Source organism: Cryptotermes secundus, unplaced genomic scaffold, assembly GCF_002891405.2.
Source record: "Cryptotermes secundus unplaced genomic scaffold, Csec_1.0 scaffold899, whole genome shotgun sequence".
NCBI classification, from domain to species: Eukaryota; Metazoa; Arthropoda; class Insecta; order Blattodea; family Kalotermitidae; genus Cryptotermes; species Cryptotermes secundus.
Genome location: NW_019731283.1, coordinates 839,948 through 858,942, shown reverse-complemented (window position 1 = coordinate 858,942; position 18,995 = coordinate 839,948). Strand labels below are relative to the sequence as shown.

The following is an 18,995-nucleotide window of genomic DNA, read 5'->3' as shown; positions in this document are numbered from 1 at the left end:
ATGTTATGCTGCACTGTGATGTGCTGGTAATTGAAAAGAGTATACTACTGATTATATGTATTAACCAAACACTTTTGCTTCCATATCTGACTTTGGTTGATTATTGGTCCTCTGTCCAAAGTACCATATCCAAACAAGCTTGGACAGTAACTTCGTGCGAAAAGAAAATAATTCTCTCTGAGCATGTACTTCTTTCCTTTGTTGCTGGATGGCACATGTAGCTACCCTCTATGATTTCTTGGTTTATGTATTGTTTGATATTTATTTCTTTACAGTAAGATACTGCAAACTGCTAGTGTACTGTGGAGAATGGGAAGGGGGGTAAGGTGGTAGAACAGCTGCTGTGTGCAATATTAAAAAGAAATTATATCTTATTTGTAGTAAAGAACAGAATATTTATGTCTGAATAAATCTATTACCAATCTACCAAATCCACAGGGTATTTCCAAAATATTTTATAGCAGCAAGGAGAAGGCCAGCATCACAACTTACGCACTGCCAGCGTCAGAGAGTCGATGCTGACTATGTGATTCCGGAGTCCCACCAAACATGTGCTGCCATTCTTCGTTCATTGTAGTAAGGTGAGACTCGCTACTCGTTACTGAACGTTTTGTCCTCTGACACTTCCTGCAACATTATATGGAAGTTCCTAACTTCATGTCTATCAAAACCTGAGGTCTAAAGCTGGATGTATGCTATCTGTTATTTCTCTTTATTAAAAATTAAATGTCCATACGACAAAACAGAAATGAAAATGCTCAATATACTAAAAATGTTATCACGTTTCACAACATTTGGAAACTAAATGTCTGTGCCTTGGGGTCATTTATCACAGAATTTCATCTCCATCACTTAAGATTTTCATCAACTTAGTGTTCACATCCATTGTAAACCACAGAAATCTTGAATGGATGTACAATATAATGGCCCAGGTTTAAAACAAAAGTTTTCTTTCAGATAAAGAAAAGAGGAATGGGAATGAAAAACCAGAATCAGGAACAATGGAGCATTTGTCAGGTAAGGGGTGGACCCACATATGAACTGCTTTACCATTTCAATTCATGTATCAGAAATGCAGGTATGTAATCTTTCTTACATATAGACCAAAAGAATTGAATTCCTCCTAACTGTACGGAGAAAACAAGAAACAATAAAACGTGATGAAATGGGAGAAACAGTAAGAATAAGATGTTTGGAGGACAGGGTAAAGGGAGATAAAGAAGAAGCAACACATGTTTACTAAGACTAAAGTTAATAAAGAAGGAGAAGTGTGGGAAAAAGTAAAGGGTGGAAAGGGACAAATAAGGCACAATGTTGCAGAACTTTTACCTGGCTTGAATTAAAGCAGCCATGTTGTCTGGCTTAGTGAGGGGCTGCAGAAGGATGGAATGGCAAGGTACTGGAACTTTCAAACTAAGCAAGTCAATCTGAAACACATATAAATGTTAATTACTCACAATAAAAGATTTAAGTTAATGTTCTCTCTTTATTTCTATCTATTGAGAGATCCATCTTGCATAGGGCTATCCTAGGGACAGGCAGTATTTCATGTAATGACCCTAGGTATATGCACGCATGTGCATGCACACACACACACACATGCATTCACTATGCTTTAATGTGCCTAGAAGCTAATTACTGACGAGTAATGCCACCCATTACAAGTGTACTTCTGCAGAATCTCTTGCACTGTGACTCACTATAATTGCATTTAAAGGAGGAATTAACAGGAAAATTTGAAGATTTTTTCTGCTGTGCATATGTTTTGAAAGAATGATAAATATTAATGAACTACCTTCAATTATAACAGCTGGGTAAACATCACATTTGAAACAAAGATCTCAAAAGCACTTAAGACATTTTTTGATAAAATTATGAAATTAGTAAGACTGTATTTTTAATGGAACAAAATTGAAGGAAATTATAAAAGAACAGGAAACTGTAACATGCCTAAGTCAGTATACCTTGCCATCCAACATCCTACTGGCAGTCTTATTTGTATCTGAACCAATACGATGACGCTGTATTTTCCTAAGATGCCGGGACATGGACAACAACTGGTCCTCCACTATATCTGTCATGCCCTCAGAGCTCAAACGACGGAATAGCTGCAACGCAGAGAAACAACGCTCTAATTCCTCACTGCATCATACTGTGTACCTAGTAAGAATCTGGAACTGCATATGACAATTATATGCAAGCTGCAGACACTTCTCACAGCCCACCCACTGAAAAATTAACAGATGTCACATTAATGATTACCTTCTTTCTGCATTATGAGTGAATTTTTCATGTAAGTTATCTGGATTTTGATGCTGTAACCTTAGAGAAACATCAGCTGTATTGTATTCATAACAAATTAAACTACCTACTTAATATTCTGCAAACTAAGATTTTATAGCAAATATTTAAGCATTAAATGTTCTCCATTTCAGTCTTCAAATTCATTATTCCACAGGATTACAAGAAGGTCATATTTCATTATCACTCCATGGTACATAGAGTTTCGTAAAAAGGCAATGGTGACAGATGTCCATGAAATTTCAGACTTCTAAAAGTTTAGAACCGGAACCTGTGCTAAGCCAGATCAATCAAATTCATATCCTCAGGATCAATTTTAATATTATCCTTCCATCTCTATCTCAGCCTTTCTAATGGAATCTTTTCTGACATTTTACCATCAATACTTTTTTTATTTTTTCCATACACAGTGCACATTATATGTATCTGGCATATCTGAATTATTTTTATTTAATTACCATAAGCATGTGAAGTGGAAAGTATGAACTGTAATGAAACTACCATTTAAGGTTCCCATGAACAGCAATAAAAGCAAACTCACGAAAATTTAAAATGGAAAAAGTTTTAGGAGACATAATTGGGTTCTAAATTTATATAACTACTGTAACAATATTGTAATACAGTTACATAAACTTACACATTTCATATCTAAGCACAGAAGATACAGAAGAGTGATTCAGGTTTCTTCCATTATTCTTGGTCCTTACCTTAATAAAGTCCCACCATTGCTAGTGGGGTGGGACCAAGTCCCTTGTACTGTAACCACTTCTGGCCAATTGTACCAGCCCCAGATGATAGGCGAGGGCGATTGTGGAGCAATTGGTGGAATGAAGATTGGCAGGGGAAACCAAAGTACTTGGAGAAAACATGCCCCAGCGCCACTTTGTCCACCACAAATCCCACTTGACCAGACCCGGGATTGAACCCGGGCTGCCACTAACTGCCAGCGACTAACCGCTTGAGCTATGGTGCAGCCAAGTTCCACCATACTCAGAGATAAATTATCATCTGGTTCCAAACTTAACTCACATTTTTCAGTGCTGGATGGGGCTCGACATTCTGAGGTACATGCCCTGCATTCACTAATCCACGAGCCCGCTGACGTTCTTCCAGTGTTTCCAGAAGAGATTCAACATCAGAGCACCGTATTATACTGTCAAACACCACTCGAGGTATTGGTTGTACAAGAGCATTGAGAAGTATTTCCTAAAAGTAACAAATTTAAATACATAGTGTTGCTGTTCTCTGATGTCTGCAAGGTTGAATGGTGGCTGTTCTTACATTCTAAGTATGAACTCAATATTCTAAAACTGCTCAAAATTACTTAAATTCAGTGTGCCTTCAAAAATGATAGCACTGGAAGGAACAAAAATTATGTGAAATATTAAACAAAAATCAAGTTAAGTAAGAGAAGTTTAAGATGAAAGCAACTCATATACTTCTAATATTTACATATCACTTCCACTGTTATCATACCTGGCAATAAAATCCTTGTTCCATGGCTTTTTTCAACAGGTACTTGGCAGTATACATCCTGCCAAACAACTAATGTGTATCATAAAATTTGTGAAAAGTCTGAAGTTCCACATCTGCTGGGAAGCAGAATGTTTTGACCCTGAGGCCAAAACCAAGCATGAGAACACTAGCAAACATGCTTCTACACCCCCTACCCCCACATAAAAATGCTTGTTTTTCCACTTCATTATCACCTTGCTAAATCTAGTAATACAAATACAGAACATTACTGTATCATTTCTGAATGCAATCATTCCACACTGTTTTGTACAATGCATGTGATACTAAATGATGCAAGTCATGGCAATGTCACTGTTGATGACCAAACTATGTACAATGGTTCTTAGGAAAGTAACTCTATTTATTTTAGGCAAGTATGTAGGAGTGGGGGAGAGCTCACACATGTGAGACAGCATCACATGACTCACTGCCTTGTAAACCATCACATAACTGGTCATTTAGTGTTTATTCTTGTCTCTACAGAGTGTTATGATGTGTCCTGCAATCTGTAGTGAGCGATGATTTCATTCAAAGTGTTGCCCCCCCCCCAAACAAATATGAATGAAGGTACTTCACAGCTTTAGAATTTTTGCATGAATTTCCACAAATTTCACGCATTGTTCTCTACGATATCACAGTTAGGCTAGGCTATCACAAGTTTTAGGCAAGATGGGTTCCGAAAATGCTCAGAGCCGCACACAAAACACAGAGAATGGCTTCAGTTTTGAATTTTTAGGTGAATACCACAAACATGGTGATGAATTTCTCAGTCGCATCATAACACTTGATGAAATCTCCGTTTCATTTGTCAGTGTTGAAACCAAACAGCAGTCAAAGCAGCGTATGCACACACATTCAGCAAACAGCCAAAAAGTTTACACAAATGTTGTTTACCAGGAAGCTGATGGCAACTATTTTCTGGGACAGGAAAGGAGTGCTGATGGTGGAATTCATGCAATAAGGGACCACAATAATGTCAGAAGTGTATTGCAAAACACTAAAAGAATCACACAGGGCCATTCACAACAAAAGGGGTGGAATGCTGACATTCAGTGTAGTGCTCCTCCATCACACTGTATGTCCACATACAGCTGCTTGCACTCAAGTACTGCTGGAGCATTTCAACTGGGAGTTGTTTGATCACCTTCTTTACAGCCCTGATCTCACCCTAAGTGACTACCACTCATTTATCTACCCAAAAAGCTGGTTGCAATCATAGCACTTCAACAATGAGGAATTACAGGAAGTGTCAAAACATGGCTGAGCTCACAGGTGGCAGACTTCTTTGACACAGGTATACAAAAAACTATTTCCCGATGAGACAAGCATCTCAATTCCAGCCATGACTGTGTTGAAAAGTAGCTTAGGTATGTATTTTTTTATATAATAATTTTTTTATCTTCGTTTTTCAGTTAACAGTAAACAAAATAGCCCTTGTATATAATTTTTTTTATTGCTAGTGGGGTGGGACTAAGTCCCTTGTACTGTGGCCACTTCTGGCCTATTTTATCAGCCCAGATGATAGGTGAGGGTGATTGTGGAACAATTGGTGGAATGAAAATTGGCAGGGGAAACCAAAGTACTTGGAGAGAATCTGCTCCAGCACCACTTTGTCCACCACAAATCCAACTTGACCAGACCCGGGATCAAACTCGGGCTGCCACAGTGGGAAGCCAGTGACTAACCGCTTGAGCTATGGCACGGCCACCCTTGTATATAAAGCGTGTCCACTTGATATGCTACACATGAACACATGTAGTGGGTAATAATTAAGTAAAAATTATGTAACTACTGACAGCTGTTTAATATTACTTATATCAATACATCAGTCCATAAGAGGTGTTCTTACTCTAAGAACGTTTACTCTGAAAAGCCAAAAGGATAATCCACATAATAAAAAATATTTATTTCGATAAATGCTGTTTCGAAAAAAAAGAAACTTAACATTGTTTCAAGGCATATAAGAACTAAGCCTGATTCTTGTACTTACTTCCCTTTCAGCCTGAATCACCTGGTGACATAGGTATGGCTGTATTGCCACCATCACCTTGCACTGCACATCTACTATGTCCAACACACGTGCCATCGAGCTCACGAAGCCAACCACAGCCTGTGTACAAACATATAACTAGTCCTTGTGTCCTGATACACATGCACCCTTACCCCTGGAAATCTGCCTCATTATCAACAGTAAGCATAATAACAAGGGTTGCTGGTAGAGGTTATGTTTGAAACTAGGAAGCAAGTTCAGGCAAAGCATGGATTGTATGATGCTGTGCTGTAAAGGAACAGGAAGAATCCAGTGTTTTTATATTGGAAAATATATATATATTCCTCCATGGCCTTTAGTCACCAAGCGAACTATACCGACTGAGTGACCGCCACTTATCAGCGAAGTTAGCGCCAACTTTTGCAGATAGAGTGTGTCGCACGGTCAGCGCAATGGATTCCCACAGCCTTTAATCTCTGTTTTATAGACCGGAATATATATATACATACATACTCAACAAAGTAACTCTGTGGGTATGTAAAGGATAAAAAAAGAAGTCAACAGTCAGAATTTTATATGACTTCATGGAGAATTGGTAAGTGTGTCATGTATTCAAATACCACTTTCATGTAAGACACATTATCATGGAAACAGAGGATGAATTTAGACTATATCTGCCATGTGGAGAGAGAAAGATGGTGCACAAATTTGAAAAAGAAAGTTTCCAGAATGCTGGACTCTGCAGAATCAAGTTATTTAATCTTTTTTATAGAGAAAGTATGAAATCAACATGCCAATAAGCAAATCATATAACAGTTAAAACCAATTATTTCTTGCAATGGTACCAATGGTCTGATCTCAGTAATTTTAAATTGTGCATAATTTTGCTGTAAAATTTCCAATGTAAGTCATTTTTGGCATGAATGCACTAGTTAAATAAAAATTAGCAACAAGCATACATTAAATTTTTCAGTTTTTACAGGGCTTAAATAATTCCATAGAGAAATAGCTTCACTAATTCTTTACAATTAAAGGGTGGAAGATGAACTCAGACAAAGGAAAATCTGAGCATTCAAGGAATTGTAATGTCCTATCAAAATCAATACTGTGTTTAATTGCTAACATTTTATTATAGCAGATGCTTCTGATGTGTCACTGCAGAAGACTCTCAACTTTTGTCTTTTACTTTCAGGAAACTCTGCCGATGGAGTGGTTTCTAATGGATTTTGCCAATGGTGTATAATGCTCGGGATTACTGGGGTTTTGAACTTTGCCCACTGCCCAGTATTCTAAAGAACGGAATGTTCTGGAAAATGGATCTGTACCCATTCTCATGTGGATAGGACAGTTGGTATAGTGACTGGATATGGATGGGACAACCGATGGGTCAGAGGTCAAGTCCCATTACAGTGAAGAATTTTCACTTTTCTATCTTATCCAAACCAGCTCTGGGGCCCACCCAGCCTCCTAACCAATTGGCACCAGGGGCTACTTCCCTGGAGGTAAAGGAGCTGGGGCATGAAGCTGACCACTCACCTCCAACTAGTGCCGAGGTCAAGAATACATGGATCTATATATCCACTTCCTCATATGTATTCATGGCAGAGTGTTTAATTAGTTCAGCACAGGGACAACTTAACTTTTACCCATCCTCAGGTGAAAGGGTGGGAGACACCTACCCTGTTGGGTCTGTTAGAAGAGCTAACCTCAATCAGGTCCACGTTTTATTTATTGGTACACTACAATCTGTGAGCCAGGAAATTGCCCTTCCACCAATCAGACAATGAAAGAAGCGTTACTGCCATGATATTAGCATCCCCATAAAAAATGGTGACCAAATTTTTTTCCATAGTGCTCAAATTATTACAGTACTGTGTTTATTGAAAGAACTGTGAAATAATTCCTCATTATAGACTGCGTTTCCATGGACCAGTGATTGAGACTAGCTCTTTCTAATGGACCAAACTGAGTAGGTCTATCCTGCCCCATCCACCTGAGGACGGAGACAGATCTAGTCTCCAAAACATTGTGATTTTTTGTCTTATATATACCAGACGATGGATAAAGTCCAAAATAAGCCTTACAGTTCTGTACATAAATACAGACCATTAAGATAAACATAAAAAATATCTGTAACCACTGTTCAGACAAAAGAACTTAACTGAGAGCAGACAACATACGAGTAAGTTCCTCCCAGAACTGGGCATTATTAAAACTGCATTTTTACTATGAAGCTCAGAAATGAAGACAATTTCATCTAATAATAAAACACTTTCTGCAAAGCCAAGAACAATCAGTTATTATTAAACACAGGGAAACCACAGGTTCAAGCTCCTAAAGGTACCTGTCGTATCCATAAGTCTGGATGAACTAGGTAGCACGCCACATCACTCAGAAAATCATACAAACTTGACTTCTGTAGGAGCCCAGACTCAGTGAGGGATGTCATCACTTCTATCACTTTCACAATCACAAACTCCTCCGGATCTGTAAGGCCCTGAAAACAAAAACTTGGTATTGAATATTTCAATAGCACAAATCAAAGACAAGTACACCAGGCACATAAGGACATAAACATGTACATCCGCATACATACTAGTGAAATAAAACTTTTAATTTGTCAGTATTTAGCATGACAAGATGGATATCTGAAAAGTGTCCTCTCAGAAGGGCTTTTATTTGAGACATATTACATAAATAACACATGTACATGCACACAACTGTGTGAGCGCGTGCACATACAAGTACACACACACACAGATGAACTCTCTCTCACCCACAAAGCTTTCTTCTGTACATGAAAACTTAAGTCACTTTATCCTCAAGGGAGAGTACCTGTGTAGATGAAATGAGGAACAAATAAAATACTCAAGCCCATACAATGATTCTCATTAATAACAAAAATTTCAATTTTAAGAAATATTATTTCCTGTCTAGTTTTCTGAATAAATGAATAGTGCTTAAATTCATCATGGACAAAATAAATTTCCTTCATGTACATTTATGATCAATTTCATAAATACAAAATAAATATCTATGCAGTATAACTTAAAGTTACCCTTATGCCTAAGTAGAATGACATAAAACTGTAAGCACTTTAAATTTGATGGATCAAGGTATGTGATCCTCCCCCACATTGACGCCAGATATAATGACCCCAAAGTGTTAACTAGTGCTTTTTAAGAATTTCCTTATAGAAATATTATATCATGCAGAGTAAGACAGTTATATACATTATCAATAAACTCATGGTAGTCTACAACAAGAGAAAGCATGATAAGGTCTGTTAAAATGTAGCAAAGACTTGGAACTTACGAGTACAGATACCGTGTGCAAGGTACCATTACCTGCTGCAGCAGAGGTGTTAGTATTGGTGAAGAATGCCAACCTACATATGCTGTTACTCCAATGATACACTTGAAGAATGAAGCTCTCAGCTGTTTGTCCTCCTTATCATTAAGGAATGTGATCATATGTGACAACAACACATCATTAGCTGCAAACAAACATATGACATTCAATATACTGTACAGTTCTTATTGCTACTGTGTGGTTGAAGTAGTGAACATAAAACATTATGACAATTTTCATGACAATTAATAATTGCTTTAACATACAAACTGGACATAGCATGGGAAGAAAATGATACAAAACAGACGAAGCAGAGTCATGTGTCAACACCAAACACTTTGATTACATTTCCTCAGTTTACTGATTTTACATTTTGCTTAAAGTAAGTGAAATAGGTATGGAAAGAAGTACGTTGTATTACTAGATTTTGGAATAACCTTACATATGAGTGTGTCTATATTTTAAAGAATTACTTGGTACACAGTATTTTCTTAATTTCTGAACAGTATTATCAACTGTTCTAAACTGAAATAAATTGATAGGATTTGAGGTTCTCACAGCGGTGGTCACGAAGAGCTCTATCTTCTGGGATATAATGCTGTGTAGCCTGTTGTAAGTCAACCCATATTTTGGAAAAACATATCACCTGCTTTCACGCTGCTATGTTGCTCGACTTATTCTCTGACCCTGAAGATAGAGGCGACATATTCCTCCAAAACGTCGGTCGACTTTCAACGGACTACACAGCATTAGTTCCCAGAATACAGTAGCCATTTGAAATAAGTAAGATTTGAGGCTTTCACGGCGGTGACTATGAAGAAAGCAGTCTTCTGGGATTTGGCACCGTGTATATGTGGTGTTAACCGACGTTTCGGAGGAACGTATCGCAATACGTTCCTCCGAAACGTCGGTTAACACCACATATACACCGTGCCAAATCCCAGAAGACTGCTTTCTTCATTTGAAATAAATTTGTTTACATCACTGGAAAACATGCATAATGATATGTCATTTTATTTGTTTTTGTTTTAATAGTTATTTTGACAGAATGAAGATCATTCATACTGAAGAACTCACACATTAGCCATTAGTCATACATAACATGACAGATATACCTTTCTGTTTGCCGAAGAAAACACATAGCTCTGTAATTCCGTTTTCCATGAGTGTCTGTTTCACCAGGTTGCAGGGATCAGTAAGGAGCATAGCAACTGCATGCTGTATCATCTCATGCAATGTCTGCAATTCTGACTCATAGCTTGGAGCGGCTCCTCCCCCATTATCCGTGACTTGCATCTTGGGATGGCACTGGTCTAGGTACCGCATTGCTGTCTTGGCCAATCGGGCAATATTCTCCGCATATGCTGCCCGGACAACCANTTTTGCACTTAAATAAATCATTATTATTATTATTATAATTTTGTGTATTTTTCTTCTTTATTCGCGCTCATTTTGCAAATGGCCTCTGAGCTGTTAAGTTTTGCACTTAAATTATTATTATTAGAAGTAGTAGTAGTAGTAGTAGTAGTAGTAATAGTAGAAGTACTAAGTACTAGTAGTAGTAGTGTGTGGTGGCACCCGCACCTCCATAGGCATCAGTGAATTGTGCCCGAGTACATAAGAACGTTGGACAGCACTGTTCTATGGTGTAATGGGTGATGAGATACTGGTATAAACTGCTGGTAATTTTATAGAAAATGTTTGTTAGAGTTATTAATAATTTGTACCAATTATCTTACTTTAATTAGTTTCTACAGTGCAGTTCAGAATTGTTAATCCTTAGTTACAAACAGACTCTAATTCTTTCCATTCTTTTGTATGAATCAGAAACTTGGGTTCACACTGTGGTAAAAAAATGAGAGATAAAAGTACTTGAAATCAAACTGTTGAGAGAATAACTGTACTTGTAACGGGAGGTTTCACTGTTTGTATTCTTCACTTGGTGATTAGGTGAAGAAGTGGGATGAGATACGTAACATAATCCCTGGAATTAGGACATTGATATGGAGATAACATGAATATTTTTCTTAGGAAAACATACTGTCTATGTGTTATTTGATGTCTTTAACAATTCTTTCTCAACCACGAAGGTTATACAGTGTCAGATATGTAGACAGTAATCAATAATGAATTCACAAGCTGCAGAATGAAGCTGCTGGTGACCTGTTTTAAGGTACTATCCCAGCATTTGTTTGAAGTCTGAGGAAAACCTCACTCAGGAAGCCAGTTCCTCATATTAGACCAGTATTGAGTATGCCCCGTACAGAAAACAGATGTACTCTTTAAGACTGAGGTTCTTAAGGTGGCAAATATTCAGATTAAACTCTTCTGGGAGGGTGAGACCATGCTGCTTAGTAGGGAGGTATCAACATTTTGAAGAAACTTGCTGTTTCCATCTTCAGGGACCGGTCCTCCTCCCTTACATCCACTCTATTTTTCCCAATTTGGCTTACTCTTCTATCCTAAAGACAGAAACAGGAAGTTCCTCCAAAATGCTGATGGTGATTTTGTGGTTTTCTTGACAATGCTGTCAGCATCTCAAACTATACTAGATCATATGGTAGAATGATTTGTGATTAACTAATTAAAAAAAAGTGGTCATGGCCTAAGATATTACACTGTCATCTGTTTGGCAAGACTGAGCAAACCATAATGTTCAGTGCTGTGACAGAGATTTGAACCAAGCACTTCCTGAATACAAGCGTAGAGTGTTACTGCTATACCAACCTGGTCAGTCCAAAATGCTGGTACCTTTCTACATACTGGTAGACCCCAATCTTAAGATGTGTTACTGTTAATCTGATTTGCTTAACTTAATCTAAAATGTTTCATGCAAAACCTGCAGAGCACAAGAAACACATGTAATACTACACACATTTTGTTGAGAAACTTTTATAAATGTGAACGCATAAGAATGATATTTTAAGTAACAGTCTTTCCACACTTGCTGGATTTTTTTTTGTGGGAATTCTCCATATATAGTGACTGAAGTTTGTCTAAAGATATCACATTCTAGCATGATCGAACAAAGAATATTTTTCTTGTTATGTGAAAGTATTTATTATAATAAAGTTTTACTGGGTTTGTTTAAATCATATAACATAATATGGAGCATTATTGTCTGGCAGCAACACATAAACTTATCTTCCAAAACATGACATACCAAATACCACTCACCGCTGCAAGACCAGGTAACACATACTCAGGAAAAATGTTGGCATCACTGCAAGGAACAGACTTCACAAGTTCCAAGCAATTGGTGACTGTATGTATTGCTCTCACACGGACACGAGGGAATGGATCACGAACCAGGTGAATCTGGAATGAACAAGCCTTTAATTAAACAAGACTAAAAATACATGTTCAATATCCCTTTCTGAAGATTTATAGGTTTAACAACACATTTTGGACAAAAACTCGCTTCAGTTTCTAATTTAAAGATGTTCATTGTATTTTCACCACACTGTTCCTCATGGACCTGATAGCTGCTTAAAGTGAAAAAAGAACATAAATATATAAGATTTCCTGCATCATACAGATGCTGAGATTCAGTTCATTTTTGGTAGCAGCAAGTACTTTATTAGGGTACATTTTTGTTAGAAGGGGCACATGGTAGTGTAGCTGACTGAAGCACTATGCTACAAGCCTGAAGGTCACAGGTTTGAGTCCCAATGAGGTGGTGGATTTTTTAAATTCACCTAATCCTTCCAGCCGCATTATGGCCCTGGGGCCGACTCAGCCTCCAACAGAAATGAGTACCAGAAATCTTCTTGGGGGTAAAGAACAGCCGGTGCGTAAGGTTGACAACCTCACTGCCATCTGTGAGCTGATTGTCTAGAAACTGTGGGAGCCTCAACGTCTCACAACCCTATGGGCCTTCCCGGTCTGTTACAGGGATACCTTTACCTTTCATATTTTACATTTTTACCTATATTTTTATTAGAACAGAGGCTCTATAATCCATTCTTACTAAAACTGGAGAGTATTTCCATGATAATTATAAGTTTAAGGGAGGAACAATAAGAGGGGTATACAATTTCCAGATGGAAGTGAAGACATTTTTGGTAAAGATTTGACCAATCAACAGGTTAAACAGCTAACCTGAAAAAGTATCTGAACCAATGACAATTGATATGTCAACAGTGAACCAAGCATTCTACCTGCATGTTCTGGAATATGGCAGCATGTTCATCAAAGAAAAAGTTGCATATCTTTCAATGGTCAATTCCAACAAAAAGTTCAGAATCCGACGTTAAGTGATGCTAGTGTCACTCCCACCTCACATATTTTTATGTCCACCAGATTAATATTATTTACAAAAAGGAATGGCCGCACCATAGTTCAAGCGGTTAGTTGCTGGCTTCCCACCGCGGTGGCCTGGGTTCGATCCCAGGTATGGTCAAGTGGGATGTGTGGTGGACATAGTGGTGCTGGGGCAGGTTTTCCCTGAGTACTTCGGTTTCCCCTGCCAATCTTCATTCCACCAATTGCTCCACGATCACCTTTACCTATCCTCTGGGGCTGGTACAATACGCCAGAAGTGGCCCAGTGCAATGGACTTAGTCCCACCCCACTAGCAATTAAAAAAAAATACAAAAGGAATTACAAATACAAAAGCCAGGCAGTTCTAGTTGGATGGCGCTCATAACAAACTTAATGAAAGTCTGTCAACTAGTTTAAAAGTTATTAGAAGATACACATGTGATCAAATGTATTGCCGTGATGATTCTGCAAGCCCATCATTCCTTATAAAATAAGGAGAGAATGGTAAAAGCTTCCCCGTGTAGGCCACATCTTACACAAATAGTTCAACCATTACTCTTACTGTAGTGGCAGTCTGACTTTCTACTTCCAATTGCTGTATAAAACTATGAACTCAGAGCGTTCTAGAAGCACAGACTACTTACAACATAGGGAAGTATGCGATCCAAGATTGTCTCAGAGGACGTATGGACTGCCAGTTCAAGCAACATATCCAGGCAGTGTAGTTTGGATGTGCAATGATGTAAACCTCTGAAATGTGACGAAAATGTGGACAGCATGTCAACTACATAAATATTTCACCACATAACATTTCAATAAAAGAATATGATAATAGCAGTGTTCCAATATTTCTATTCATATAAAATCATACAAACAGAAACACAGCAATATGTGAACAAAATTTGCAAAAGCGTCAATTTTATATTGCTTTCATTGAAACAAATGGTGAGAAATACATTATGCACACTTCTTCACATTCATACGTAACTCTGTTACACATTATCTCAAGGAAATGAGAAGGATCACTGAATCCTCCTGCAGCAGTTCTCCAAACGCATCATTTGATCGAAAGCAAGAAAATAAATTAAAAAGAAACAAAACTGTGTAGCCATGTTAAAATGAATTATTATGAAAAAATAAATATGGGTTTGTACCTGTTTCCTGGGGGGGGGGGGAAAAAAATCTTTCTTACTTTCCTCGGTCTTCATCGGCTTAAGGTAATTTAACATTTTGGGCTGATTCTTTTTCAAATAACTACAGTAGTTGGAAAACGTTGAATATAAATCAAATTCTAGGAATCAATTAGGAAATTTATTTACAATACCAGTATCAGAGAAAATGAAAAATTTGAATATTTTTACAAAAATCTGACAAAGGGATCTTTTTTCTTCGATGCAGGTTTTATGCCAGATAAACTGGAAATAGATCACTGCAAATACACACCTTATACAGGATGTAACCAAAGCAGTAATGATGACCAGTCCATCAGCTTCTGAATTCTCACTGTCACCACCGTCTTCTTCCCTTTCCTTCCAGTCTCCATCACCACTCTCGACACTCCCCTTCTCCTCACCAATATCAGTTCTGAGTATCTTGATAATGTTCTGCATATCCTTCCTCAGCCTACAAAGCATCCAAGACTCACTCAGATGTTTATCTGCCCCAACTGTATGAATACCAATACCCCTAATTTTATTTCTAGTTGTGCGCGATGACACCAGGTTGTGGTCACCGGCTCTGAAGATATTTAAAAAATGTGTTCCTTTCAAACTTCAAGGGAAAGTAAATAAACAATGGCTTGTCACCATTATACAGTTCTGTGTTACAAGATAGTGACTTCCATGCTCTGATCATTGGATGTGTGACAAATTATACATGATTATACAGGATTATTTAATTAATCTGGATATGGGATCTGTACATATGTATACCCTTAATTTTCAATACTTCATACATAAAATTGCATCCATAAAGCATGCAAATTTGTTTGGATTTCTGGAAATCTGAGAGTTGGTTTGGAAATGATTTATCTCTGTGTGCATGACACATACACAACCTTGTAATGCTTGCTATGTAGCAATAAATGTAACTTCACACCATAATCATACCCATACTGGTTAAAATGTCATTTTTATAGACTGCTCTTTCTAGCCAGTTCCGATGATGTGTTTGTTTCTGAACTGTTTTTACACAGAGGTTTAAGTTCAGTAATACATGTTTCCTTTTTATACTAACTTGATTTAAGATAATTCATGGCAGAACTATGAGTACCTGGAAATCTTCTCATCTGGAGAAAGTATGGGAGCAGCAGAGAAGATGAGCATGTAGGGCTGTAGAAATGAGTAGAAATACTCAGGGAAAACTCTATTACGTTCTTGGGCAAGATAAACTTCAGCGGACTGTCTGCGAGCTGGATTCCGTTCAGACATGCTGCGAATGAGTTCCTACAAACATCAAAATCCTCTATGATATGCTCTCCTGGCATGTGATACCATACAGTTTGGTAGATATGTGCCAACATTATATTTCTACTCTGAAAATGGAGGCAGCAGGTTCCCCTAAATTGTTTATAACCAAATCACATGGTGTCACATCCTAGAAGACAACAGGGTGTATAATAATCACCAGAGTGACCTAAAATTAACATACAAAGTGTACAACTAATCAAAACATATTTATTTCTGATTTCAGATGATGCTTACATCATATGCATGTCTTACTGCTAATAACAAAACTTTCTATAAACAGTCACAACACATGAAGAAAGCAGTCTTCTGGGATTTGGCACCGTGTATATGTGCTGTTAACCGACGTTTCGGAGGAACGTATCGCCCCCATCTTCAGGGTAGAAGAAAAAGAAAANCTCTTCATATATTTATGTACAGTTCTAGACAATGTTTTATTTGTATGTTTTATACTGTGCTCAACTCCCAAAATTACTTGGATATGATATTCACTTCTTTCTTCTAAAAAAAAACTGGCTACAGACTCTATATATGCATGTTCAATTGTATTATGTACTTCAGTAAAAGCTAACACTGAAAATGTCATAACTTACTGAAACGAGCAATCAATTTTCTGGAGATAATGCAAAGAAGAGAAGAACCTGATGTGAAACTTACCCTTATATCTGGATCTTCCAAATTGTCGAGATGCTTAAAGTCATTGTCCTCACTAGAACAGTATGCTAAAAGCTCTGAAAGGTCAAATGGGGCATCATGCACCTCATTGAACAGCTCAGTCAGTGCACAGCCAGCTGAGAAGATGTCCATGGCTGGGGTAAGGTCTCCCTTGCGGAGACTCTCTTCTGGCAGTAAGACTTGACTGGAACCATCTGGATTCAGCGTCTGTATAAATCTACAGATGGAAATGCACATGATCAAGTAAAATTCTCTAGACATGTCTAGACTGACATGCTGACAAAAGTTTTTCACTGTAGTGTCTCAATGTTGCTAGCATAAAATCTTTCAGATATTAGAAATATTTTCAGTTCTACCTATTGACATTCTCCTCAAACAAGATTCAAACAATATTCAAAGGAACACCTGAAGTTATACAAGTTATAATGGTAAAAGAATGGGTTTCAGCTTTCAAAACTGTAACATATACCAGCACAAGCATGCAGTTGTATTTATAATTAAAAGAAAAGTGGTAAAATTTAAGAAAGAACATTTAAATAATTCTAAATACAAAAAATACAAAAATTCAATATTTATGTTATGATGACAAAGTACTATGATTTGATTTTGTTTGATATACAACTTCAGAACTGAAGAAGATGTAAAGGTCTTTAAAAACCAGTGGTATACCATTCATACAATATCTTGAAAGTAATAAAAAAAAGGTTCCAGTTTCATCATTAACAGATTTCATGCAAACTGGGAAAAAGAAATATGACCTCTTAAAGAATATAACAAAAAATTATAAAATATGCATTCAAGAGGAAGATACTTAGAGGAAACTAAAAATAAATGGGTATATTGTCTTGTAATATCTGTAACAGGTCAATTAGGTTTAATACATAAAAGCATGATGACGATAACAATAACGGGAAAATAACTGAGCTGTTAACCCTCAGCATACACCTTCATTTCATTCAAAGAGTCCACAATATAAGCTTTCATAAATGTGCAATGTGATAAGGTCCGGTGCTCCTTCCTACCTGATGAATACTATTCTTCAGGCAAACAATACTTCTTTTAAACTGTATATACTATGCAGCTTCAAATGGTGTAATGATTTTAAATTATGAACTGAAAAGTATGTGACTGGAAGTGGTCATGGTCTACTTTAAACTACTACATCTGAGCATTTTCTTGGAGGAACTGAGGTAAGAAAATAATAGACCAAAGTTAGGACAGTCTCTGGACCATAATTCAATAGACACAAACACAACTTGTCAATAAATGTAAAGTTCTTCCTGTTCTTAACTACATAAGCACCACACCATGAAGAAGTATGAGGGACAGCAATTATAGGAATATAGAACTTAACAATATGGTTTTGACACAGGAAATATGTCCCTTCAATGGAACCGTAAACGTGTAAATTATCATGTTACTAAACTGTGTCTTGGTCAACCTACAAATTAGTCTGAATGCAGCTATGAAATAATGCATTCTGCTTACAAGCAAAATTGAGAAGCAATACAATAACTGTAATATACTTGATATCTGTCAGTTGTACACAATAGTTGAGGAAAACATATAACACTACAGTGAATTAAGAAGTAGTTAACACAAACCTCTCTGGAGCAATGTAGCATGTCCGTCTTCTTGACGCATCAAAAAAGTATGAGTAGTCTCCTGGGTTGTCCTCAGGCAAATATGTGGGCTTGAAAGATGCAAAGTCTGCTAGAAGCACCCAGTTCCATGATGTGATGAGGATGTTCTCAAGCTTGATGTCCCCATGACACACCTGGAACAAATGGATATTGTNAGACACAAACACAACTTGTCAATAAATGTAAAGTTCTTCCTGTTCTTAACTACATAAGCACCACACCATGAAGAAGTATGAGGGACAGCAATTATAGGAATATAGAACTTAACAATATGGTTTTGACACAGGAAATATGTCCCTTCAATGGAACCGTAAACGTGTAAATTATCATGTTACTAAACTGTGTCTTGGTCAACCTACAAATTAGTCTGAATGCAACTATGAAACAATGCATTCTGCTTACAAGCAAAATTGAGAAGCAATACAATAACTGTAACACACTTGATATCTGTCAGTTGTACACAATAGTTGAGGAAAACATATAACACTACAGTGAATTAAGAAGTAGTTAACACAAACCTCTCTGGAGCAATGTAGCATGTCCGTCTTCTTGACGCATCAAAAAAGTATGAGTAGTCTCCTGGGTTGTCCTCAGGCAAATATGTGGGCTTGAAAGATGCAAAGTCTGCTAGAAGCACCCAGTTCCATGATGTGATGAGGATGTTCTCAAGCTTGATGTCCCCATGACACACCTGGAACAAATGGGTATTTCCAGAGTTCTGGAAATCAGGTTGTTGTGAAACAACCTGCATTGCATTTCACTACACTGTGATCTGTCTGGTTGAAATGCAAA

General features: G+C 37.3%; 1 protein-coding gene across 1 annotated transcript in view; it reads right to left on the bottom strand.

Annotated features, from left to right (window-relative positions):
• LOC111866925 (phosphoinositide 3-kinase regulatory subunit 4) overlaps positions 1-18,995 on the bottom strand; it is a 36,554-nt gene that overhangs the window by 14,433 nt on the left and 3,126 nt on the right. Inside the window, exons 4-18 of the mRNA XM_023856302.2 lie at positions 18,722-18,894; positions 16,543-16,777; positions 15,692-15,864; positions 14,864-15,043; positions 14,065-14,170; positions 12,328-12,475; positions 11,611-11,614; positions 10,273-10,544; positions 9,154-9,302; positions 8,151-8,303; positions 5,807-5,926; positions 3,331-3,507; positions 1,965-2,108; positions 1,330-1,427; positions 493-627 (exon numbers count right to left, since the gene is read on the bottom strand). Coding sequence (XP_023712070.1) covers positions 493-627; positions 1,330-1,427; positions 1,965-2,108; positions 3,331-3,507; positions 5,807-5,926; positions 8,151-8,303; positions 9,154-9,302; positions 10,273-10,544; positions 11,611-11,614; positions 12,328-12,475; positions 14,065-14,170; positions 14,864-15,043; positions 15,692-15,864; positions 16,543-16,777; positions 18,722-18,894 — 2,267 coding nt within the window. The remainder of the gene's footprint in view (positions 1-492; positions 628-1,329; positions 1,428-1,964; positions 2,109-3,330; positions 3,508-5,806; positions 5,927-8,150; positions 8,304-9,153; positions 9,303-10,272; positions 10,545-11,610; positions 11,615-12,327; positions 12,476-14,064; positions 14,171-14,863; positions 15,044-15,691; positions 15,865-16,542; positions 16,778-18,721; positions 18,895-18,995) is intronic.